Genomic DNA, 24,844 nt, shown 5'->3' on the forward strand with positions numbered 1-24,844 from the left:
GTTAAATTATTGACAGAGTTTAAGAGCAGGATAAGAAGTAGACAACATTGGTTGACATTCAAGATATTTTTTTATTGCATTATAAAATATAAATACCTGCTCAGCTTTTTACAACATATACAAGCACATATCATTTATAGATATTGTACTGTGTGAAAGGACTACAAACTGTTAACTGTTAATGGTAAAAAGCAGCCAATAGTTAAAAGCTGTACGTCAAAGCCTTTTGAAGAAAACTGGCATAGTATTCATATATACTACTATTATATACTAGAAGTTTAGTACTATATATGTTTGACCGACTTATGCCATAACTTCTTAAGAGCACATTTTAAAGCGGTGACCTTTCACCACATGTGCAATTTCCTCATTGATGGTAAATTGTCTTTTGCTTAATAACAAGAATATACTTACTTCTCATTATCATCATTACTTTGTGACACCTGACCTTGTGTCTTGATTTCAAATCGATTTTCCCTTTCACGATTTCAGTCCGATATATGCCATCATCTGTTCGTAGACGGTCCATGCCATGGCAGCCACCAAAGTCCTCCGAAGAGAGCGTGGCACAGCCCCACGTAAGAAACCCTTAAGTCCATGTTCCTTGAAGGTTCAATAAGGGAAAGTGTTATACATATACAAATAAATTTCAATAATTTAAATCCTTCAGTTTAACACAACCTGTCAATGGCAGCAATAAGTTAAAGAGACAATAAGAACAAAAGACAGAGAAACCTTAAAGTTTAAAATAGATGTATTGTCATGTAAAACTAAAGTAAGGCTCATGGTATCATCTTATTGTACATTGTGTTTATTGCTGCTATCAAAAAAAAAAGTTCAGACTTGAATTTTTGACTCATATAACAACATTTTCAATGAGTGACATACTTACCAAATAGATGTATTTGACCGCATCGATTGTCCTCATGGGAGGGTTTACTTGGACGAGTGTTTTAACGACATCGGCTGGCTGGGTGATCAATGACGCCGAAACCCCTGCCACGATCCCGCAGCCGAAGTTAGCCAATGGGCCGAAAGCAGATATGTGGATCTCTGAAATTAAACATATGCATTAAAAGTAGTCTGAAACCAACTGTCCCGTGTCGCTAAACATACCAGTCGGCAAGTTGCTCTTCATCTGGCTGTAAAACATCACATATATGCCAGAGAATGGAACATCTCGGAGGAGAGTGGCTATCATGCCAGAGTACAACGCCGCGGGGCCTTCAGTCTGACACACACTGCGCAGAGCCCCGGTGACGCTCTCATAGCGAAACCTGCCACACTGAACAAAGCACAAACACTGAAAATAAATCCAGGAAAAGCAATTGTTTCTGTGCTTTCTCACTTCATATCGAGTCTTGATGACCGTTACAGGCAGCATGAGGACCCCAACAACTGTCCTGGCCCCACCTCCAAGCATCACCGCCCCCAATGCTCCAGGATGCTTTTCTTGGAAGAACTGCTGCTTTAATGAATGGTAAGTGCTGAAGTAGAGCCCCACACCAGGGATGGTTCTCATGAAAGACTGTTTGATCATAAAAAATAATCAAGTTGAGTGATTAATTTTTAAATAATTCACACACATACTGTTGTGTTGTCAGCAGGGAGGAAAAAAGCAGGCAAAGAGTCTATTCAAGTAAAAGTACTGTTAGAATGATGAAGTTTTACCCAAGTACTGGTATAAAAATCTATTCAAAGTAAAAGTAGCTCATTTAAAATGTAACTGCTCTTATGGTGTTGTAAATGATGTTTATATGATAGTGTGTATTGCCAATCTAACCGGTGAAACTCCTTTCCACAATCCCGTCAGCTTCTCTGTCCGCACCACATTGAGGAGCACTCTCATCATCCCTACATGGACAGAACTGAAAAATAAATAAACACATTGTTAATAAAGGTATTCTCTTCTCTTGTAACCCATTATAGGGCCATGGACTGTATTGGGTGATTTAAAAATGAGTTGCTGAGCAAAGTGTTGTCCCTCACCCAGGCTGAACGCTACTTTGCAACGTCTGCAGGCGTGTCTTGATCAGGTCGAGTGGTTGGAAAAGCAGCGTTGAGCAAGTTCCACTCAAAGCGCCGCACATGAAGGCTTTGAGGGCAGGGTGGGCCTTGAAGAAATAGACAATGTCACATAGCATAAATTACCATCATGTGAAAGGAGATTGCACAAAGTATGGAGAAAATAATGTTGAGCTGTTGAGCATACAAATGAAATTTCCATTGTTGATCTCAACTGGAATGGGTTTCTCACTCAATAAATGCTCTTCGTCCTGGAAAAAAACACTTATGTTAGAGAAGTACACACAAAATTACAAATCACCAGATTGTTACCAGCTGACTTGACATACAGCTATTCGTTAACAAACCAAAGGGCGTTCATTAGGATTTGGCGTGGGCATGAGAAAAAAAAATACACATTTTGTGCAATGTACAACATGCCCACGATAAAGATTGTTTTTGTTTGTTGCAGAAATGCCAAGTAAAACTGTATTATTATTTGTAAATGTGCAATGTCAGTATCGTTGAATCTTACTCGACAACAGAGGTCAAAGTACCAATTGTGACGTAATAATGAATATCCTGTATTTACAGTTTTAGAGATTCCAAAAAAATGCAATATTTAATTAATTCTCATGGAGAAATGCAGTCCTCCTTTAAATAGCCCACCTAACTCACTTTTCCAGACATTACGTACACAAACGCATTTAAAAACAACCAAAATAGAAAGTTAAAAAACTATGAATCAACAAATATTCATAGAAAAATATTTACAATTAATTAGATAGGTAAAAGTACAAAGAAAGGACCACATCGTCATAATTTCATAATCAATATCCAGAAGACTTTTATACATATTAAACAAATGATGTTTAGTGATAAAAATGCTATAACATTACATACCGTGTCCAGCTGTCCTTTATGTGTTAGTGTTTAATTCGTCTTTTAAAAGTAAATTGTTTCCCTGATAAGAATAACAGAACTCAAATGTGAATTCCCACTGTAAAAAGTGAAAGTGTTCTGTGTTACTTAGTAGCCAGAGCTTTTTGGGGGCGCGACTTGATGTCATGAGTAAGCCGCGCCTACTGACACACGCAGTAAAATGGGATTCAATGCTCTTTGGAGTGAGCCAGATTTTAGGATCCACTTACTGAAAGAGCTGTTCAAATGAAATGGCTTCCTTTGTAGATGTTACCCTTTGTATTAAGTATGTACATGTGTGTAAAACAATTTTGAGGTTTTGTTATTCATGCAGTTTGTTATTCATACAGAATTGTTTAAGAACCATCAGTTTAACACCAGTGGTTTAGAACAACAATGTAAAGGATGGCATGTGTTCATGTTGTTTGTCAATAGGAAAAGTATATGTTCATTGCAAAAAGGGCTCGAGTCGCTCTCCTACTTTAGTCATCGCATACCTGATGCTTCGCAAAGACATGGACATCCACGGCGTGTTGGCCACAGTGAGAGAAAGAAGAGAGATTGGGCCTAATGATGGTTTTCTTTACCAGCTCTGTCGGCTCAATCACAGGCTGGCCGTTGAGAGAATGTTCTGCAAAAAAATGAAGCACAAAAAAGCAAATACCTTATTGAAGTGAGAATAGAAAAGTTTAAATTTTGTACCACAATTTGCACATGCCGTTTTCATTTACAGTTAATTTAGATGCTTCTCATCAATATGAATAAATGTTTTTGTTCATTAATGCCGACGAGCCTTGATGTTAGCCTGGTTATTTATTTATAAAATCTCATGTATGACAATATTTATTTATGAGGCGGGCTATAAAAAAACTTTTTGGAGACAGTTACTTGTTAAAAGATTAAAGTTATTGTATTCGTAAACTGAAGAAAACTGTGATTTCTTGTTAAACAATAAGTGGAAAATATATCTTGAACATGTACAATAATATGACTAAAAAATATGAATCTCCTATTTACATTTTAATAAACAATTTTTCCTGTAGAGGGCAGAAATGACCTACTTTCTAACAGTATAAATAGAATAGAAAGAACGACAGGTTCTTAAGGAATTGTGCTCAAGATTTGTAGTTGAGTCAAATATATGTACTGTATTACAACTATGATTGATAAAAAAAGGAAACCCTGCCATATTTGCATCAGTATTATTCTTTGTATCCATGCAATTTAAAAAACATACTTTTATAAATATCATATGTGAGTTAGAGTCACTGTAGGCAGACTTTTAGAAACAGGCTGCAACAATCATTCTTACATTTGCATAAATAGAAAATTTAGACCACGGGGTCAAAACTGGCCGGTTGCAACATTTTGTATGGTGTGCAAAAGTAAATCATGTGTATGGACTTCATGTTCTTACAATATGATTTATGTAAAATGTCTAAATTCCAAAAATCAGACAATATTTATCGTTTTTCTTTTCCCTCTCTGACTATCCATCCTTCCTTTGCATGCTTATGAGGTCGAGTCAACTTCAGTAGTGAGGTCAAAAGATGAAGAAATTGGACGTTGACCACTAACTAACCAATATCAATTCAAACTACACAAAGAGCCACACAATTGGACACCTTATTACCACCAATGGCATTGAAAAAGTAAACTTTTATGAGTTTTCCAGTAATCAACAGATTTTGACCAGTCGGTGTTACATGTTGATTAATCTCCCGTGGTGATCACAACCGACGGCGAGGATTACATCCAAGGATTACTCACTGTTGTGTTTGTATATGTATCAAATCCATTACAATTATTATATCCAACCCTGTTGGCAAAGAGCCTAAAACTGATCAGATGTGTTTCTTGGCTGTAACCAAGCCACTGTTTGCTATTCACCAGGATGTCAATATTTATCTCAGAGGGGCTTTATTTTTATGCCAACCTGACAATGCCTTTGCCAATGTTCCTGATATATACTAGATTGCCTACGCAGTGGGATTTTAAACAGGCATGCATTCACACACACACACACACACTCCTTCTGGGTGTTGTTTGGCAAGTAAACTTTGGAAGGCAGGTAGCACAGGTTTTGAAACCTGCAGGAAAATAAATCCCTGCAGGGCTGTGCAATGAGGGTGTGTGAGTGTACTTTACTGTATGTTGTAAAATTCCACAGATTGAGATTTGGAGTTGAGTGATTGTTTGTGTTCGTCATTCTATAATGTTTTCTTTCCGTTTCATTCCGTTTACGATGTCTCCATCTTTTGTTTCCTAATAGCACTAATAGCTTTCTTTGTATCCTGCTCTCATGCATAGAGTTGATTCAAGGACATGTACGTCTATGAGGCGACCAGGTTAACACACTTACATAACAGGGGAAGCGTGAATGGATTCGGAAAGGAGGGGAAGACATTTTTATGGGCTTGTCCTGAAGTAGGAGAGCAATGCCTTCTGGTGACTTTGACACATAGCAGAGACTGTAATTGTTCTTCAATGACACCAGTTTTTGCTATAACACAATTGGTACGGAAATAGAATTCACTCAATTGACACCCTTGTTTCAGTGCAAGTGTTTGAGAAAACAGGTATATTTCAACTTTCCTTGTGTGACTTTCTGATTTTTGCTACTTAAGTAAAATATTATAATTCTAAGCTAGACTGAAGGCAGGTTTTTATTTAATTTGGTGGGTTTTAAAGTGTGACCGAGCTGAAGATTGCCCTTCCTATCTGGCAACCCTGAAGCTGGATGAGTCAGGGTATTTAACCAAATTCAGTTTTCATGGAGAACAAAGCAAAAGTAATAATAAGAACCCATATTCCATGACAGCAATTCTGAATTGAAGCAGCTCTGCCCTTCGGTGTTTTTGCTTGTTTTCCAAAGGAGGCACAAATAGGGGGAGGGGGTGTTTGTGGAATACTGGATTGGTAGACCAAAGCTGCCCACTCTTACATCATTAACCCCACAACAATCAACTAGATGATTGTTCTAAATTATGATTTTTTTGACAAATAATGTGAACTAAAAGTACTAAAACACAATGTTCTGTTCAGTGTATACTTACATGGTTCCTCATTTGAAGGTGGATAAAACTTCAGCATTTCCTTGAAAAATAGAGAATTTAGTTTCTTTTGTTAGAATGACCAAAGTTGTGAAAACATATTAACAATAGTATAGTATAAATATTGTTACACGATTACCCAACATTCAATTAATTCTGATTATTTGCTCTAATTGAGTAAAGAAAATGAAAAGGCGGCCTAGTGAGTGGGGGGAAAGCTTGAATATAACTAAAACTTGTATGGCAAAACAGGAAAAACAAGAAGTTATGTACTTGTCATTCATTCTGGTAACACGTACAAGATGTGTAAATGTACACCATGACGTGCGTAAAGATGACTACAACTGCAAAAGGAGGGGAGCCTCATTATACCCTGCCTCGACACGCCTGACTTTGTGGTGTACATTCCGTTCTTTTGGCAATTGATGTCAACAAATGTAATGCTGCTAAACATCTTTTGCTCCTTTTATTTTTGTTTAATATATTCCTAGACAGCCTATCCATATGAACTGGGATGCTGCCCCTCCCATTGTATCTACCACCAGGTGAAGATTCTGTTCGAAAGGAAAACAAAACAAATGTGCATATTGATATCAAATGCTTTTTATAATGCTGAAAATATAGATCACAGAGCCACAAACACAAATAGCTTTTAGAAGCCATTCTTTGATTGTGCCACACTGATTTGTCACTGAAAATAAAAATAAAAAAAAAATAAAAAAAAGAATTGTGCCCATAATAAACCCACAAAGAACGCTAGTTTATGAAATACACTACCCAAACACTCACTCCTGGGCCTTTTTTTTTTAGACTTTCTCTCGTTTACATTCAACTTCGCGCTGTGCCAAAAAAGCAGTGAGTTTTTGGCCATCAGGAAATAGCCATAGAGCCTCACATAAACCCTCACGAGTCAGGGCAAAATGCAGTCACAGTGAAAAGGACGAAACAAAAACAAGAGAGGACATCACCACGGCAATAACAGCAATCTGGGACTTTTGTGTCCATCATGTCGCTTTCAAGGCACAATTGATTGGCCTCAGATTGGAAATAGTCAAAGGTCATTGCTAATATATTTTCCATGTCGAAAGAGAGAAGAATCTCTTTGAACATTTTTCTATTTCTATACAAGATTTTTGATTTGGCCACACTATTCTAGTTTTGCACTTCTACCCGCGTAATGGCGCAGTCCTCTCTTGGTTGACTCAAAGGAGGGGAAACAAATAAAATCTGCCATTTGATGTTAAATAGTCAAAGAATGGCTTCATATGTCATGCTTACGCTTATAGACATAACAGAGGGAGTGCAGTCAGTTTTAGAGCCACAAACATTGACACAATAGTGTATTTTACAATCCTTAACAGATGCTACATGACTCACATCTCATGTGTGTCTTTGAAAACATTTTTTAATCAATTTTAATTCCATGTCTAGATTTTTGAGCACGAACGGTATTGTTCTGTCAAACAACTTCCAGACATAAAACTGAAAATGCTTACCAAATGGTTAATCAGTTTTGAGACTACTTTTCAAATTGTACAAGTCCATAAACAGCAATATTTTCATTACAACATTAAGATACAGCTTCTTTTTCTTTACACAGGGTGGATCTAAATTAAAGCTCTGATAAATGTCATGCAGTAAAAAGCTCCATAGGATCATACTCTCTCATCAATATTGAACTAAGCTGTTATAGATTCCAAATGTATTCAATAGTATACAGAAAACTAACATCTGAATTGTATTGCAAATGGTACAACATAAAAGTTGTCAAAGTTGACGTACCTTAATATGGTAAAGCAGATGTTCAAAAGTCTTGATAGTTACTCTGAAATATAATCAAATATCACAATATCACAAAAATACATACTGTACTGCTGATTGTTGTTCAATGCTAATACATTTAGTTTTTTTTGTGAAAGTGCAACTTGACAAGATCTTTAACAATCCACATGCGTTATGATATATATATATATATATATATATATATATATATATATATATATATATATATATATATATATATATATATATATATATATATATATATATATATATATATATATATATATATATATATATATATATATATATATATATATATATATATATATATATATATATATATATATATATATATATATATATATATATATATATATATATATATATATATATATATATATATATATATATATATATATATATATATATATATATATATATATATATATAAATGCTGGTTCATTGTAAGAAAGATGAAAACTCATAAACAACGTTTCCTATAAAGTCAGATACTTTACAAGGGATGAATTTTTTGACAGAACAAAGTACAAGCAATTATAAATTATCCATATAGATGAAGGAACACTTATTACTAAGTTGTCTTAGTGTCATCCAATATAAAAACAAAAAAAGACCACACCCATAAAAAGCTGTTTGTTAACGAAGTTAAAATAAGTACTTCTTTAAGTGTAACCACAACAACAGAACCAACAACGGACATTAATAGACCCACATTCTCCAGATACCATAATCAGATGTAAAATGAAGTCAAAGGAGAAGAAAAAAAGAAAAAACCCAATAAGAACAAGCCATTGCTTGGGTTTATAGTCCTCATTCCATACGATAAAAATAAAAAATCTGGGACAGACTCCATCCTGGCCTTCTCGAACCTTATTAAAACTCATCCAGCTGAGCAATAGAAGTAGAACATTGGTGCAGAATTATGGAAATTCAGCATCACTCCACACTGTTATGTAATGGTAACATTACAATGATTTTACATTCCACATGTGGACATATTCCAGATTGTAATCTTTCCCCACCAAACAGTGCTTGAATGATTTAGATTACGTGTCCATTAGTTGGTGCGAGTATCGGAACGGGCTTACATCGAGATGTGGCGGATCAGGATTTTAGAGACAGACAAAATGTGCCAAGGACAGAGAAGATGTTACTAAATTACGTTTTTCCCTGGATAAGTATGGTTAAGCAGAAGCAGTTTGGAAACAGACACATGAGAGTTCAGGCTTTAAAAGTGTATGTTTATAGCCTACTAGCAACAACTTCACAGTTTTATTTTATTGTAAACAAGAGATATAAAATAACACGTATACAAAGTGACAGACAAAGGGAAACAGGAGTGGTCAGTGGTTGGCAAAGTACTGTTTCATTCTGGAATTTTTATTGCAAAGTATGATTTAATTTTGCAAAAGAATATTTTGCTGCAAGGCAACAGCTAAAATAAGTGCAGTTGTCTCATATACTACTAAAGCCATGTTCAAAGGCTTACCACAAGTCAATAAAACAACTACTAAAGCAGATTTCCAGCTTTAAGACAAGACCTCACGTAACAATGCTGGTGCCCACAGAAATATGTGAGAATCCTTTACAAGCTACTTTGTTTACTTTAACAACTAACATTTTAGCCACTTCTTAATATTGCACCCTTTAGGAATCTGCAGAAATTAAAACAGTTCACAGAATATGGGGGCATGTACAGTTATTTTCATTTTAACTGTACTTTTATCTGTTTTCATTCGTGCCGCTAGATGTCGTGATTAAATATCACCAGCTACTGGGCCCTGCTTGGTATGAAAAGAGAAAATGGCTTAATTGGAATACTGTAGCTTCAATTATAAAGGGTGAAAAATCTCCATGGTTTCACTTATTTGAACATGGCCCTGCAGTCATATCAATCATTGATAGAGATGACCACTGACTGTCCTGTCCGCCTGTCTCTCTGCTATGCTGGTGTAAGTGATCATGGCTGAAGGCAGTGCGTTCTGTGGTGCTGGTGATAGTTTATCAGAGAAGGAGTAGAACGTTTTCTTAGCCGCAGTGAAGAATTTTTTAGTTTCCAGTTCGAACAATGACGGCAAATTGGAAACTGGAACATACGAGTGGTCTTTGTTGCTCAGAAATGGGATCTTCTTGAGTTAAAAAATGGCAAAACGTGAAGTTGCAATGAATGAAGATGGATAATGGGAATCACATGACACAGAGTGTTGTTTCCTTCCTCTTGGCTGTAATGAATCCAAAGGCAAACAGCAGAGTGAATGTTTTTTTGTTTTGGTTTTTTTTTTTTTAGCTCCATCACTGTGGTTTGTTGACTTGATCCAATCAGGCCAAAACGGCTCCTGCTGGAGTCCCATTTTCATACCTGTCAACTGGTACGTTCTCGCCGTAATTGGTACAACTGAAAGCCCATTTTTATATTGGTACGCTGTACACATGAAAATGGTACGCTAAACGGTGATTTTGAGAAAAAAAAATAAATTAAGGCACTTTCTAGCCATTTTTCACCATCCGCCATTGTTTCTTCCCGGAAACGCATGTCTGCCAAGTGATATATGTACCGGCGCCTCTGATTGGCTAAAAAAAAAAGATCATGATAAACATTTCGTTTTGTAACACTTTCACCATGTGATTTCCGTTTCCTGTTCCCTTGTTTATGTAAAGTGGTAAGATTTTCCATGTATTTATACATATATGTAAGGGCGAAAACAAAATTTGGTAAGATCACAAATGGTTCGAGGTTGACAGGTATGCATTTTTACTGTCGTGACCCCACGAACAGATGGTCAAGGTGCTCCATGTTTAGTCAATGTCAAAGAGGCTCAATTCCAAAGTGTCATCAGCGCGTTTATGGCGTGTGGTGCCCTTAGTTTCCATGCTCAATAGCAGAAAATGGACTCTCCAAATTGGTGTCAAAAAAGGGTCGAATTTGTAAAAACTATATAGAGCCCCTAAATCTTTCAGCACCTTTGACGATGCTAGAAATCCAATTACGTGGCTCTTTTTGTTGTTCTGAATAAACCAATGTTCATTCGCTGTCCGCACTCCCAGTTCAAAAAGATTGGATCTCCATGTTATTAATGGATGTCAATTAGTTAAAGAGCTTTACCCTACAAAAGTGCGTCACAAAAAAACAACCACCAGATATATCCATAAAGAGCTAGATGATATATTAGTCCTAAAACAGTGGAATTATCTGTTGGGCTCTGTTGCATCGGACCTAATGCAAGTTACTTTCTCCACTAACATACTCTTAACTTGCTGAAATCATTAAATATTTTCAAATTGTTTAATTTATTGTCTTGGGGAAAATTTGGTAAATGTTTAAGTCTTCCTTGGGAAGTCATTATGAAATATAATTGAGAAACACTGTTGTAGGCAACTGTCATTACATGTCTGTTTAGAATAACTGCAATTGACAACAATAGGTGTCCAATCCATTATAAATGGGCGACCTGACAGTGAATGGATTGGACATATATGAGTGAAAAACAAGTTTAAATTGACAGAAGGATGAAAACGGTCACCTAAGTGAATGTATGTCATCGTCAATGAGTTAAGATGGGCTCACACACACAGATGCATATTGAGATCACGTGAAAACTCGTACATCTTGTTCCTACTGTAAATTTTAAAAAAGTTTGGTCCCATGTATTGACCCAAAAATCTGTGCACATTGGAGCAGATTTGTACTGTACATGCAAGTTATTGTGTTGGCGATAAGAGGGAATCTGCAGGGAGATGAGTGGTGAGGTAGAACGGTCCATTTCAGAAGTGAGTAGAAACAAGTTGGAGCAACAAGGTAAGGGGGCATTGTGTAGCAACACTAACCGACAACTAAACGTGTTACCAGTAAGGGAGAGGCTGCAAGAGGACAGAAGGAAATAATGGTTGAAAAGATGTCTTTAGTGTGTGCAAGATGAAGGGAAAGAGGTATATGTTGTAGATACAAGTAGATAAATAAACTCTATGATATTGGATGAATGTAATACTAGAATTATTATTCTTATACATTAGCAACTAGAAAATGCAGTTTTGGTGGATATTTGGGGATGCTTTGGTCTTCAATGGTTCAATTCCTGTATATTTCCTGATCATTGACCGGTATTATTGGGGTCTTTTGGTTTTGTTTCCAAAATTGTGTTTTTCCTAGTAGTTGTCTATGGCTTTGAAAGATGAGCATTTACTTTTAATTTAATTACACATAATTAATAGTTTTCAGGGTTGCCAATGATTTCCTGGGACTGCCTAAAAAGTTTCATCCTATTGCTATTTTGGTGTATTTGCATATTGAGGGAAACATATGTAGTTATTTATCAGTATTTTAGATGTAATATTTGTCACCCTATAAAGAAAAATATCTATACATAACATATTCTTTTCTTTCTTTTTGTTAGATTTCTTGGTATTCGTATGTAACTTTTGAAATCTATTAAATTAGTGTTTTGTTGTATTTGGTTTTGATTTGCAACTCCTGAGGAAAAACTGGCTGTTTCCCTGAAAAATACTTTTTTTTTTGAGGGGATGACCTGAGCTAAAACTTCTACAAGACTAAATCTTAATAGAAACTCTTTAAATGAGCTTGTCAGGAGTAGAGGTCCAATCCATGTATTTGAACTGGGAGGGTGGCAGCAAAATAACTTTTGTTCATTTGCCGCCAGCATTGCCAATCCAATTACTAATCGGAAGTTTAGTGCTGCCAATGGAAGCTAAGTGGGTTTGTGATGTTGATTTAATAACCTTATTGTGTAGTATTTTTTAAATCTTAAGTGAAAATGCACATACACACCAAAGAAAAAAAATCAAGAGAATAGATCAGACAATTCAGAATCTAAAGTATGTAGCTAGTATTAGGCTATTGCAAATAAGGGAACTAAAGTACTTTTCAAAGTAAGGCTTTTCAAAGAAATGTTCTCAAACTTGGCTTAACCCAATTTTTTTGTAGTTCTTCACAGCCTACTTATTTTTTGGCACTTTTACCACATTGTCAAAATCAACCCCATCTAAATATCTGCAGTGTAAAACGTGATTTCTTTCCTCCTTACACCCTTACAATTGGCTTCCATCAAAATAAAAATCCGGGAAGTATCTTCATAAATAATCATTTTTATTTGTCGCTATGAATAAAATCTTTGTCACGTTTGTTAAGTAGTTATGTACTTGGAAATCCACCATTCCCCAATATATTGTATCTGAGAGGGCCACTTGCTGTAATGCACTGAATGGTCTGGTCTAACTGTTTATCTCCCACCAACCGCCACTAATTACGAACCCCAAATATAAATCTTCGGCCCGTGCTAATAACCCACCATCATTAAAAAAAATAAAAGCTTACAGCAAGAATGAGCTGCATGTCATGTTAGCAATTAACGAGGATCAACTTTTTACTGAACTCTAACTTCTTACAAAGACCCATTCTAAAAAGGACAAGCAAAGCGTAAAGACTTGTGTGTTCTCTCATTAAACCACTTATAAATAAGACACTACATTTTACAAGCCATGAGGTAAAATTGTAGGTGATGTGATATTTTGGAGAACGTGTGTGTGTGTGTGTGTGTGTGTCGAGAGCTCACCAGGTGAGGGAGGTAGGTTTGCGAACACTGTCATAGCAGCGGCAGAATGGGGTTCAAGCTGGACTGTAGCGAGCGCCACTGCTGATAAAGAAGGTGCAAAGAAGTGAATGGAGTGGGATTGTCTGAGGAAAATACGATCTGAAATAATAACACATCACATGAAGTGAAAGATGTCTGCGTCGGAGACGTTAACCTGCTGGATTCTTCTTTTTACTGCATATAGTTCTACTTGAGTGTGTAGTTTAATTCATAGATATCACCTATATAGAACTAGACGTCAAAAGTCTGCAGTGTTGGTAACCATTTGCCAAGCAGTGGCTTTCTCAGGTGAGTGATTTTCTCCACTAAATTGCTCTTAACTCGGTGAAAACTAGATGGAGTTTACAAAGTTTGTATATAGAATATAGTACTCAATAGCTACGATTCAGGTTGGGTGTTGATAAAAAAAATAAAAATAATTGAATTTTAAATATGCAGTTATTTGGCAGTATCTCTGACATTGATAATTTATTTTTAGCAATTTTTAACTGCTTCAAAGTACACAGTTAATTGACTAGAAATCGATGTTAATCAAAATGCCTTGACATAAAAAGGCCAAGAAGTGATAACCACTATATGAATTGCCTTACATTGTGCATTTTGCATCTTGTTCCATACAAGTGATATCTATGGGTTGAATCTCTGTACCTTTTAAAGTGACACGACAAAGAAACAAGGTTTTTTTTCTTTGTGATATTAAGTGCTGGTGGTAGGTGGTGGGTATCCGAACCCATATGTTCCCAACAAAATAAATTTTCTCTTTTGCTTTGTTTCCAAGTGCACCTATTTACCCAGTTATTTCAGCGTCATGATGTTTCTGTAATGGGTTACCGTCGTCATATGGAGTCACACATCTTGGTCTTCAAAGACCTCCAAGAAGAGTGGGGGAAAGAGTTCGTTGGGACACTCCACCTTCATGTGGAGGAAGCGACTGGCGTGGCACGCTCCGATCATACGTAGGTCCGTTACCTTCATCAACAGCTTGGGCCAAAAGTGAGGAATGTTGTGCTTACGGTAGTTGATGTAGTGTTCAAAAGCCAGTAGGTAAGCTTCTTGGCACTGCTCTATCTTCTCCACACTTGTTAATCCTGAGCGATCTTGGAGAAAAATGAAATATTAGTACTTTATAAGTCATGAATCTTGATTGCCAATCAGTCATGGAAAAAATAGACATACAGACAACCATACATACTCACAATCAACTGCCATTGAGTGAGAATTACCTGCACCAATGCCCTCTGAATGTACCACTACACCATTAGTACCTTTATAGTTAATATTAGAAATTTTAGCTTTTGTACTGATTGAGTGTTGGCGAGTTTTTGTGTGTTTTTGTGATTCTGTCAAAGTGGGCTATTGTCCTTGTAAACTAAATATTTTGCCGATGGCAAATAATAGAAGCTTTCTGGTTATATCAAGACATGTTTTTAAGTCTAATGTTAGAATCTTTCAGAACAAAAGATAGTATCAAATCCATGTCTGGAATGAAGGAACCTACAATGTGTACCAACATATGATTTTATATAAATGGTGTACCAAATTGAGTCCCCCCCCTTTCTTTCAAAAATACACACACGACTCCTTGTTCTCACAACACATGGCTCATGATCGCGTGATTTTTTTTTCTTCATAGAGAACACAGTCAACCATTGAACAGTGAATTCACTTTTCTTACGGCAATTCTTATCATCTTTCCCCTCAAAGGTATTTTGTGTTCAAGAGAGATAATCTTAAAATAGAACCTGGATGATAATCATGATCCTCACCTGAGCTCATAAGAAGGACGGCCTGCATCAATGCCACCTCAGAGTCATCCAGACTGAATTGGGCCAAGCTTTTTCCTAAATCAAAGATGGCGTCCGACACCACTCCCAAACCGCCGTTTTTGAGCTGTTCACGTTTCACGGCCATTTCGCCATTTAGTGTCAATGTCTCACTCTCCGGATCGTAGCGAACGGCAGCTCGGAGGGACATAATTTCCATGCAGCAGCCTTTTAATAAGATAATCTGGTCTTCACATGGGAGCTGTGAAGTTAAAGGAAATGTACAGTCATTTTTTTCTGTTAACATTATTAATACTAAATTATGTATTACTGTTTTGTGAACTTAGGTGAAAAGTTACTCACGTCTGAGAACATGGGCAGTTTCTTGGCAAAGTCCACCACACGTGTGATTGCAGGTGTCATTATCTTGGTGAACTCACTAAAGGCTTCCAGGTCCACTTTATCTTCTTCCGTTGTGGGCACCAGTTTTCCCTGACCAATATCATCTGACTGGAGGCCACATTTAATTGATCAAAATAAGGAAATGGAACCAAATGTATCTGCTGATCGCAAGTCATTAATCATATATGTGCTCGTGTTTGGTCTTTTTCTGGGTTTGTGACTCCAACATAATGCGGGAAACAAATATAAATGTGTTAATTTTCCTTAGAGTCACTGAGTAGTATTTTTTTGTGGGCGCTCGATGCCCTATTTATTCAATGCCATCCTATCAAATGATATAAAAATCTTTTAATTCTAAATACAACTCTTGTTTTATAGGCAATGTTAAATGATTTTAAATAAAACACATACCAGAAACTTGCGCTTCTGTTTCCAGCTGGATCCCTGGGCATTGGTGTGTCGGTGGGCTTCAGTGGCCATTCTGATTAACTCCCACTCTGTTGTGTTTGGCTCTGGCCTCACGTGAAGTGTCCGCACCAGCTCCTCTCTTTTTCTTTTCTCTCGATTCTCTTCGATAAGACGCCGTTTTGCCACGCGCTTCGAATCGTCCAATACCACTGAGAAATGAGAGAGTATGGTGTTGTTCAGTAACATTAAAAATGGCGGGGGGCCACTGAGTAAGGGCATTCACATGTAAAGGTAGTGTACAAAAGATAAGGTTCGTATTTAGTTAATAGAAACTCACAGTCCATGGCCATGCCAACGGAGATGCACTTTTTAAAGCGACAGAGCTGGCATTGGTTCCGCGTGATCTTGTCGATGATGCAACAGGCTTCATATTTACAAGAGTACGCCGGGTGGAGGTTTTTTTGGATGGTTCGTCGGAAGAAACCCTTGAAGGGCAACAAGGAAGAAAAAAGCAGAGATAATAGATTGGAACAAGATACATTGAAGTAAACAGGAAACAGAAAAGAGGGAAATTCATTAAATGACGCAAGAGCTGCTTCGCAATAAAGAAAGTTGGTGGAAATGCAAGTTTTCCCGGCTCAAAATAATCTACACGAAAAAATGTGAATTTTCTATGAATTACAATACCGCTAATGTTACTTCCCCAGATAAAAAAGCACCATGTGACAGCTAAAACACAGCTCATTGTGGGCAAAAAAGCAAAATGGTAGCTTTCAAAGGGCTATTTGTACCAAAATTGATTTCGCAGATTGTGATGATATAACAGCAGTAAAACTGTCAGTTGAAGAGTAAATAAATGTGGAAAAATTCAGCATATGACAATTTTTTCCCCCTTCTTTTAGACTTTAAGAAAGTTGGATTTCCATGGGAATCAATTTGAAACACTGCATCATTTAATCTCCATACGTATTTAATGAATTGTTTCAACTGTTAGGATGCAGATATGCAAAAAGTTATGTTGTCAGTATGACCGGATTCAACATGATTTAATGCCAACGAGTTGAAAGACAAATAGGAATCATAACATTGTCTGAATTAAGCATTATGACTGCTATAATGACTCTCTTTCTTATTTGCTTAACCCGACATTTGAAAGACTGCTACTGTACCTTGCACCCTTCGCATGTAATGCACCGGTAGTGGTAACCCGTTGCCTTATCACCGCACACCACACATGGCTCATCCTTCTCCAAGTAGCTGGGGATGTACCCTGGAACAGAGATGCTAAGAGCTATAGGAGAGGAGGAGGAGGTTAAGGAAAAAGATGGGATGGGAGATGAAGAGAGAGGTGAATACCCAATGGCAAGTGAAGAGCGACGAACATCAAGTACTACATGGAAGTTGTTTATATTTATGGAATTTATTTTTTGTTATGAATACGCGAAGCTCAAAATAGAAGCAATGTTATCACATGCTGGGCATTTATTATTGTGTTTGCGCTCAGCATGAAATCATACATTTAGAGGATCAAAGCCATTGTGTGGATGCACAGATGGAAGCCTTGATATGGAACTTTTCTTTCACTTTATTGTGCAACTTTGAGACTTTGAAGCATGATGCTCAAACGTTGTGTTTGGACATCACATTCTATTTAAATTGAAAGCCTTCTATTTGATATCCAAATCCAATTTTGTGGGCAAAATTCAAATTGATTGTGATATGAATCTTCAATTCATTTAAACTGTAATAATTGGCTATAAATGGTCATATTTCAGTTGCTGGCACTTGATGTCCAATCCATTTGGATTGAGAAAATGCTTATTGGTCTCTATGGCCAAGAAAATGATGGATACTTGGAAAAGGAGTCTAATAGTCATAATTCACTTTGACTTTTAAAAGTTTCAATCCTATACTTGAGTCCAGACCTTTCAGTAATTGTTAACGGGTATACAAAAAGGAATCGCAAGCTTCCTTCGAGGTTATTCATGTTCTACAAAGACTCTAACAAAAACAGCAAGGAGTCTAATACAACAGTGAGTACAAAGCTAGAATATCATTAGCAGTCCATGGGGGGAGTCAGTTCTAGTATGATGAGCTGTGCTGAATATAATACAACGGCAATACATCAAAGCCTGAGCATCTTATGTGACTAATCTATTAACTAACATATCTTGTATTTTTTTTCTTTCGCTTTGGTGATGACAAAAACAGGAATGGGATAAGTTGGAGGGGATTTGTTGTCCTTACCAGACATACTCTTCATTGAAGACTGGCTGTTCTTCCTTTTTCTCTTTGGCACATCGAGCCACCTAACAGTGGGGGAAAACCATAAGTTAAAAAGGTTTGCTAGGGTTGCACTATTTTTCTTGTATAATTTGATCTGGCAAAATAAATATAACACACATAACAGAAAATGGAATTTCTAGAGAAATTGGGTGAGTGGCTGGCTACCTGTTGATTTGGGGCCAGTTTAGGTCACTTTGTCATAATTTGGGGGCTTTTAAGGGTTACTTTATGCACATTTTGGGGCTTTTACAGGACACTTCTTGTTGATTTTTACCTGAACATTTTAAACATTATGGGGATTCACACATTGCAAAAAAATCTGGAACATTTTCAAGTTTAAAGGGTGTGAATCTGGATGACTGTCAATGTCAATAAAAGTCTGATTTTTAGAAATTTGCAGCCAGACACTAATTGATAATGCATTCTGATTTCATTTTTGCTTTTGTTTCATAGCATTCTGGGCTGCTTTTCTCACGCGATTGCATCTGTTGCCACTGACAGATTTGGATGACCCACTTTCTCCCGACCAAATATATATTTTTTTTTGCTTCTTTTTTTTTTGCGCCTTCTCCAAGCGTGGCTACTGTTTATTGTTACCACGCATCATATTTTCCTAGTCTCTACAGTCTGGTCTCTTCTCTGCCCTCTTTTCTGTTCTCTAACCCTGGCTTTGCAAAATATTTAGTTCAATAAGGAATTATTCATTTGCCAACAATATATATCTAGTAGGTAAAACATAACATTTTTGAGGAATTCTCTTCTGTAAAAATAGATTCGTACATATAAATGCATTTGTTGTTGAAATGGGCACTTAAACCCGGGTTTCTGAAATGTATATATTTTCTTAATCTGGTATCTTTTGTGCCACTGTGAGAAATTGTTTACTGTCATGAACTACTCGTTTTTTTTCCCTTGACACCTTGACTTGGTAATAAAAATATTACATTTCAAAACTACTACTGCTGAGACAATCAAAGCAAACAAGTCTGTATCTTTCAACTCCAAATGCATACACCCATACACTCCAAGTCATTAAACACCAACCTGTTGATGCAGTATGGCTGTAAAATATGCATGTTGCTCCTGATATTTTATGCACTTTCGGCCTCCAGGCAATCACATTGGCTGAGTCTACAGCCCTACACTACCCTCAGCTGCTCTTTTTTTGCACTCAAGTTGTCAGGGCAGTGAGTCCAGATCCGCCAAGCAGTTGGTAAACAGCATTGATCTCTCTCCACATGGAGCTTTGAACTCCAACAACCTCCCTCTGACCTCAACACTGAAGTTGCCCCCGTCTATATAGGTTCAACGGACTGTCAAGTAGAACTCGGGCTTCTACCTCTATTTCGGATAGTCCGACAGTTAGTCTGGTGCCTTGCTAGCAAGAAGGACTATGATGTTTATTTCCCTCTCTGCCCCCTCCTTCCCTTTTTGCTCTCTCCTTTCCTCTTTTCTGGCAGCTCTGGTCCAGCCCCCTTCCCTGTGCATGTGTGCGTCAGCATGTGGCAATCTCGACTGTTACAATACCACTCATTTCAGTTTTAGACCAAACTAGAAGCCCAAAAAATAGCTATAAGATGTGTATATTTGTGTGTATATTTTAAAGTGTATATTTTAAACTGAATTTCCCCCAAGTATGGGATGAATAAAGTTTAATGGAATATATTTTAACTCAAAGTTATCTTATGTCTAATTTGTATAATACCACAGGGAGTAAATATTTTTTTCTTTATCAAACAAAAACAAACAAATAAAAATAATCATCTATCTTCTCCATTATTCAAGTAATGACACCGCCCTTTTGTAAAAACACACACACACACACACACCTCCAGGTGAATTCCAAGCTGATTCCACGGTGCACAAGAAACAAGGACAAAATGAATGTGCTTTGTTTTCAAATGTTGGTCCTTTTCTATTTTAGCATCTTCTATAAAATGTTTTCTCTAAAAGTGTCAAGTGGTCATGATCACAAAATAGATCTTGCACAATGACATAAAAAATAACACATTTAACCCATTTATCTATCATGTCATTCCATATATTGCTGCAAATAGTCACAGCACATTCCACCTAAAGTAGAGCAAAGCAACTTTAGCATGAATTTGCAATTTGAAAGTGCTGATTTTCTTTCCGACTGCTTCACACTGAGCTACAAACTGCTCTCTAAAGTAGGAGATTACAGCTTGATGAAGCCAACTAAAACCACATCGTATTTTAAAGTCATATGCAATGCTGATGACAACAAGCCTTCCCCCTGAACAAATTTCTGTCCACCAGAGAATGTCAAAAAAGACTACACACTGCTCCTCCTGTATCCGACTCTGTTATCACAGCCATTAACTATTACACCTCCATACCAAAGTCAAAGAAGCAGAAGTCTGTCTTTAATTGGGACTAAAATAGCATACAGTTCACACAAAGACACCAATTCTACTCACATGAAAATATGCTTCTAACTGGTAAATGCAATTTCTGGAGAAATTACATTGGTATGCTATGCTCTCCAATGAGTCACTTTCTGTAGATTTTCACTAACTTCCTTTTATTCTAGGAAAGATTTAGTGTCACTTTCTTGCTAACTATTTGGCTGCCATAAACAGTGATGGATGTCCAATCCATTCCAAAAACTGTGTTTTTTTTGGTACTACTGTAAATGTTAAGGGCCAATGTAAAAATCACTTTTTGGAATGTTTATAAGTTGGAATTGTGGTCAAAGCACGTGGGCCAAAATACAAATGAATACAAATGTTCATCCTGAAGAGTGAAAAAAAAGTCATAAAACGTTAGTTACCACACAACCCTTTAACCTTTCAGTGGTATTTAATAATTTGAAGGGTGGGGCTAAATGACAGAGCATTCAATGCATACAAATTCTTTTAGAGTTTTCCAATTACTTCACATAGGTTGGGGGAATTTCTAAATAAATATGATTGGACCACCATTTTTTTTCCTGGTAGTGAGGAGAATATGTGAGATTGAGTTGAAAGGTTGGGCAGTCATGTGGTTAGAGCAGTTCAAATTTTTAGACAAAGAGGCCCTGTATAATGGCCAAACTCCTAAAGAACTCAAAACACGATGAAAATACTAGTTTGCTTAGAAAGTTATGAAAAGCACAAAATGCCCAAATTCCTCAAAAAAATGCATGGACAGAGAACCAAAGCCACAAGAATATAAATTAGAATCACATAGATACCGAACTAGATTCCTCATGTATAGACAATTTGTAATACACTGTATGTAATGTACCAATAAAGTAGGCAAAATAAATGTACATACTTCCTCCCCCCTTCAGTGAAAGAAAATCTAGTGATCAATGATATATAATTGAGTGTTCACCGCCATTTTTGAAACTGCATCACTCATTGAGTGAACATAAATTACATTTTTTTAAATTACTTGTATCTTGAAATGTGTTGTTTTCAACAAAGGGATGGAAATTCAAACATTCCTTAATCTGAAAAAAACCCTCCTCCAATTAATCAATTATTAACTCTCAGGGCCATCTGACAATGTCTGACATCTGGCAACTAATCGTGGGCGTAGTCTGCCTTACGCTAAAAGTCAGCAGGGATAGGCACCAGCAACCCCCCGCAAATCATGTGGGAATGCACAATACGGAAGATGAATGAATGAATACTTTGTCATATTCAGTTTACCACAACAACATGGTTTCAAGATTTATACCCTCATTAGAAGGGAATTGAAACATGATCTAGACTTTTGCAATAGCATCTGTTTGCATGAGCATCCAAAATGGTGAGACTGAAGATTTACCATGTCCAGTGCATGAGGCAGAACTCAAGAACATGTGCATTCTCAGTGTCACATTAGAAACATGCACATGCGCACAATCAGAAGGCAACAATCCCCTGCTGATGTCACATATTGAGGCATCCTGAGCTGTCCTCTACTTTCTGCCCTCGCCCTCTTAATCTCTATAATCCAAATGCTTCTTGTCTATGTGACGCATGCACATGCAGTATATACTGATAGTAGTTTCAACACATATACAGAGGCAATCAACAAATGCATGTGCACATTTATTTTGAGAGGTTTTTTTGCATAGCAAAGCTCCCCATAAGTAATATTTGTATTCATTCATTCATTCAATGACTAAAATTCTAATCCAATAGCAAAAACTCAATCCGGAAATGACCTAAAACCACCAAAAGTGAAGTGCAATTATCAGGAAATGTGAAGAAAATGAACAACTAGGGCACCAAAATGTACTGACCACAAATGAACAGAAAGTTTGCAAGTTTGCTTTATGCATCTGTCCTTTCATCTAATCTAACTCAGTGTGCACACAAATTCCAGGACATCTAAGGCCCATAAATAAAGAGTTGATTTGATTTCATGCTATGAAATTTTTCAAGAATGTGTGACCAATGTTCTATTTGATGAAGAATGTTCTGGGCACTTTAAAACTCAGTTAGTAACATGTTATGAGACATTAAGGGCTGCATATATGCATGTAACCTCATAACCTTTAAGTCTACCTTTTCCAAAATGCAATTAATATCATGTATCTAAACCAGATATAACATCATGAGATTTTCAGAGTTCTGAAACCTGCTATCTCTGCTGACTAGAAACAAAATTCTCACTAAGATTCATATTAATGGTTAATTTAGAGAAGAGTTCCCTCACCATCGGTCCACTAGCTGCTAGTGACCAATCCGTGCTAGTTTCTCCTAGTCAGAATTGATGTCTTTGGGATCAATGGTCGCCAATTATTAAAATGAATGCTCTATAAAAGGTTGAATTGTGTACAGTGCAAATGATCTCACCCTTTCTCATCTTTCTCCGATGACTCGTTATTCTGCTTTTTGGGCCCTGGCTCCATTCAGCCTCAGTCCCATCCAGCAGCCAATGACAGGACAATGAGGTTGGCCCAGACTTTGCCAGCTTGTTCACGATTTGCTAGCAGACCCTTCAATAGGCAGCCACTTGGGAATAGTTGAGGCCATTGGGTCTGAGGAGCGTGGATGGTATAAAAACAGCTGAGGTAAAAGAGAGCTGGAAAAGGACAGAGAAACAGTGATATAAGGAATTGTGTTCTAAAAGAATGCAATAAATGATGGACATAATCCAATCAGGTCAGTTTAGTATGTTAAACTGATCACACGTTACGCAGGATTATTTTGGGGACAACAAAAATATTTTTTGATATGTGAGGCAGTATGTAGTAATATTTTTTTGTATCTACAAATTATTGGAATTTGTGTAGAATAAAACAACACTATTTTCATGAGGTATATGTATGAGTGAGAGCGTAAATTGTTGCCTGTCTCCTTGGCTGACCACCAATTCAGGGTGTCCCCCCGCCTCTTGCTCAAAGTCAGCTGGGATTGGCTCCAGCACCCCCTGTGACCCTTGTGAGGATAAGCGGTTCAGAATATGAATGAATGAAAAAAAAATCCCATGCAAAACCTGACCAGTTGTTTCCAGACAACAGCAGGTTTAAACATGTCAATGCCGCCGAAAAGTAGAACAGTGTGCATGGATTAAACGTAATTATTGTGATTGGCATGGATTTATCAGTGCAAATGAGTTCATGACTTATGAATTGCCAGTCTCATTCTTAGTGCACACAGACGCGGGTCACAGAGTACAAAAAAAAAGGAGTTGATCTGAATTATGTTAACCTACTTTGTGCTAACGTGCAGTATTCTCTCAAACGGCATTCATTATTGTAGTGAGTGTGCAAGCTATCCATGATTCTTTACAATCTTGTCTTCTCTTGCCCTACATGCATTTTATCAGCATGCAAGAAAAACACAATTGTTGAGAGTGGACATCTTAGAAGTTACTAAGAGAATAAAACGTTGCACAAACCATTAAAAATGTATTAGTCGCTTCTAATCTTTTTGCACAGTCCAACCACTTTGCCATTGCTTTAATTCTCTTCTGCTTGTTTTCGCTGTTTCTCAATCCCTATATTATGGTATTACAATAACTACCCACTCGCTAAGACGTTAATTTTATTAATTCAGCCAATGTTGTTGTTGCTTAATAATCTCTCTCCTAGACTTAGATGCTTCAATGTAGGGCAAATAGCAGACTAAGTCTATAAAACTAATCGGTATGACTTTCTTGTATGCAAATGAAGCAATGTATTGTCATCCTGCACCGTAATTAAAGATAAGGAATAGGATACTCAAGGGGAAATCATCAGAGTAGAAAAGGTTGTTGACAGGTGGTTAACGCCCCAAGGAAGTTCCTTGCATACTAAGAGGTGGCAGTGACAGTGAAATGTGAAGTGTAAGATAGTAATGTTGACAATAATTTGAGCGTCTGTAAAATATATGAGCATAAATCAAACTGCACTACAGAAACAAAATTAGGGCTGAAAAAAACCCAACAACAACAAATAAAGCTCAAATCAATTCATAAATTCGATTAATTCAGTAGGCAATAATCAGTGATAGCTCACACTCTTAATTAGACAAACAACAAGGTTGCCATCTATTGTCAAATGACTAAACCCCAAGCAAAAAAAGGACCAATAAGTCTATCTGCTGTGGATGCGTGCCCCCTATTGGCAAATTCCTCACAACAGCAACTTGCTCTCTACTGACTAACCTCAAACTAT

The 24,844-nt window shown here is 36.9% G+C and overlaps 2 protein-coding genes across 6 annotated transcripts in view; both read right to left on the reverse strand.

Moving 5' to 3' along the window:
- On the reverse strand, window positions 1–13,449 carry LOC144208879 (mitochondrial glycine transporter A-like). Of its 2 annotated transcripts, XM_077734941.1 has the most exons (11): window positions 13,349–13,449; window positions 7,761–7,803; window positions 5,982–6,021; window positions 3,423–3,556; window positions 2,213–2,276; window positions 1,990–2,114; window positions 1,784–1,868; window positions 1,349–1,528; window positions 1,117–1,285; window positions 893–1,053; window positions 1–603 (listed from the first exon to the last, which is right to left on the reverse strand). In XM_077734941.1, the coding sequence occupies exons 5-11, from the start codon at window positions 2,225–2,227 to the stop codon at window positions 481–483; spliced, it is 858 nt and encodes a 285-aa protein (XP_077591067.1). In that variant the 5' UTR covers window positions 2,228–2,276; window positions 3,423–3,556; window positions 5,982–6,021; window positions 7,761–7,803; window positions 13,349–13,449; the 3' UTR covers window positions 1–480. The 2 variants fall into 2 exon arrangements, with proteins under 2 accessions (XP_077591067.1, XP_077591068.1); XM_077734942.1 differs by lacking the exons at window positions 3,423–3,556; window positions 5,982–6,021; window positions 7,761–7,803; window positions 13,349–13,449 and adding an exon at window positions 2,908–3,263 and having other exon boundaries at window positions 5–603.
- The window catches only part of LOC144208878 (thyroid hormone receptor alpha), a 19,035-nt gene continuing 7,052 nt past the window's right edge, over window positions 12,862–24,844 (reverse strand). The window contains exons 4-11 of one of the 4 annotated variants that reach the window (XM_077734937.1): window positions 23,040–23,268; window positions 18,208–18,269; window positions 17,130–17,230; window positions 16,298–16,445; window positions 15,964–16,169; window positions 15,514–15,660; window positions 15,154–15,412; window positions 12,862–14,484 (exon numbers count right to left, since the gene is read on the reverse strand). In XM_077734937.1, the coding sequence (XP_077591063.1) occupies window positions 14,234–14,484; window positions 15,154–15,412; window positions 15,514–15,660; window positions 15,964–16,169; window positions 16,298–16,445; window positions 17,130–17,230; window positions 18,208–18,269; window positions 23,040–23,095 (1,230 nt within the window). In that variant the 5' untranslated portion in view covers window positions 23,096–23,268 and the 3' untranslated portion in view covers window positions 12,862–14,233. Of the gene's footprint in view, window positions 14,485–15,153; window positions 15,413–15,513; window positions 15,661–15,963; window positions 16,170–16,297; window positions 16,446–17,129; window positions 17,252–18,207; window positions 18,270–19,290; window positions 19,640–23,039; window positions 23,269–24,844 lie in introns of those variants that run through there. The other 3 variants (XM_077734936.1, XM_077734940.1, XM_077734938.1) reach the window with 3 other exon arrangements.

The sequence above is a fragment of the Stigmatopora nigra genome, chromosome 15 (genome assembly GCF_051989575.1).
Source record: "Stigmatopora nigra isolate UIUO_SnigA chromosome 15, RoL_Snig_1.1, whole genome shotgun sequence".
Lineage (NCBI taxonomy): Eukaryota > Metazoa > Chordata > Actinopteri > Syngnathiformes > Syngnathidae > Stigmatopora > Stigmatopora nigra.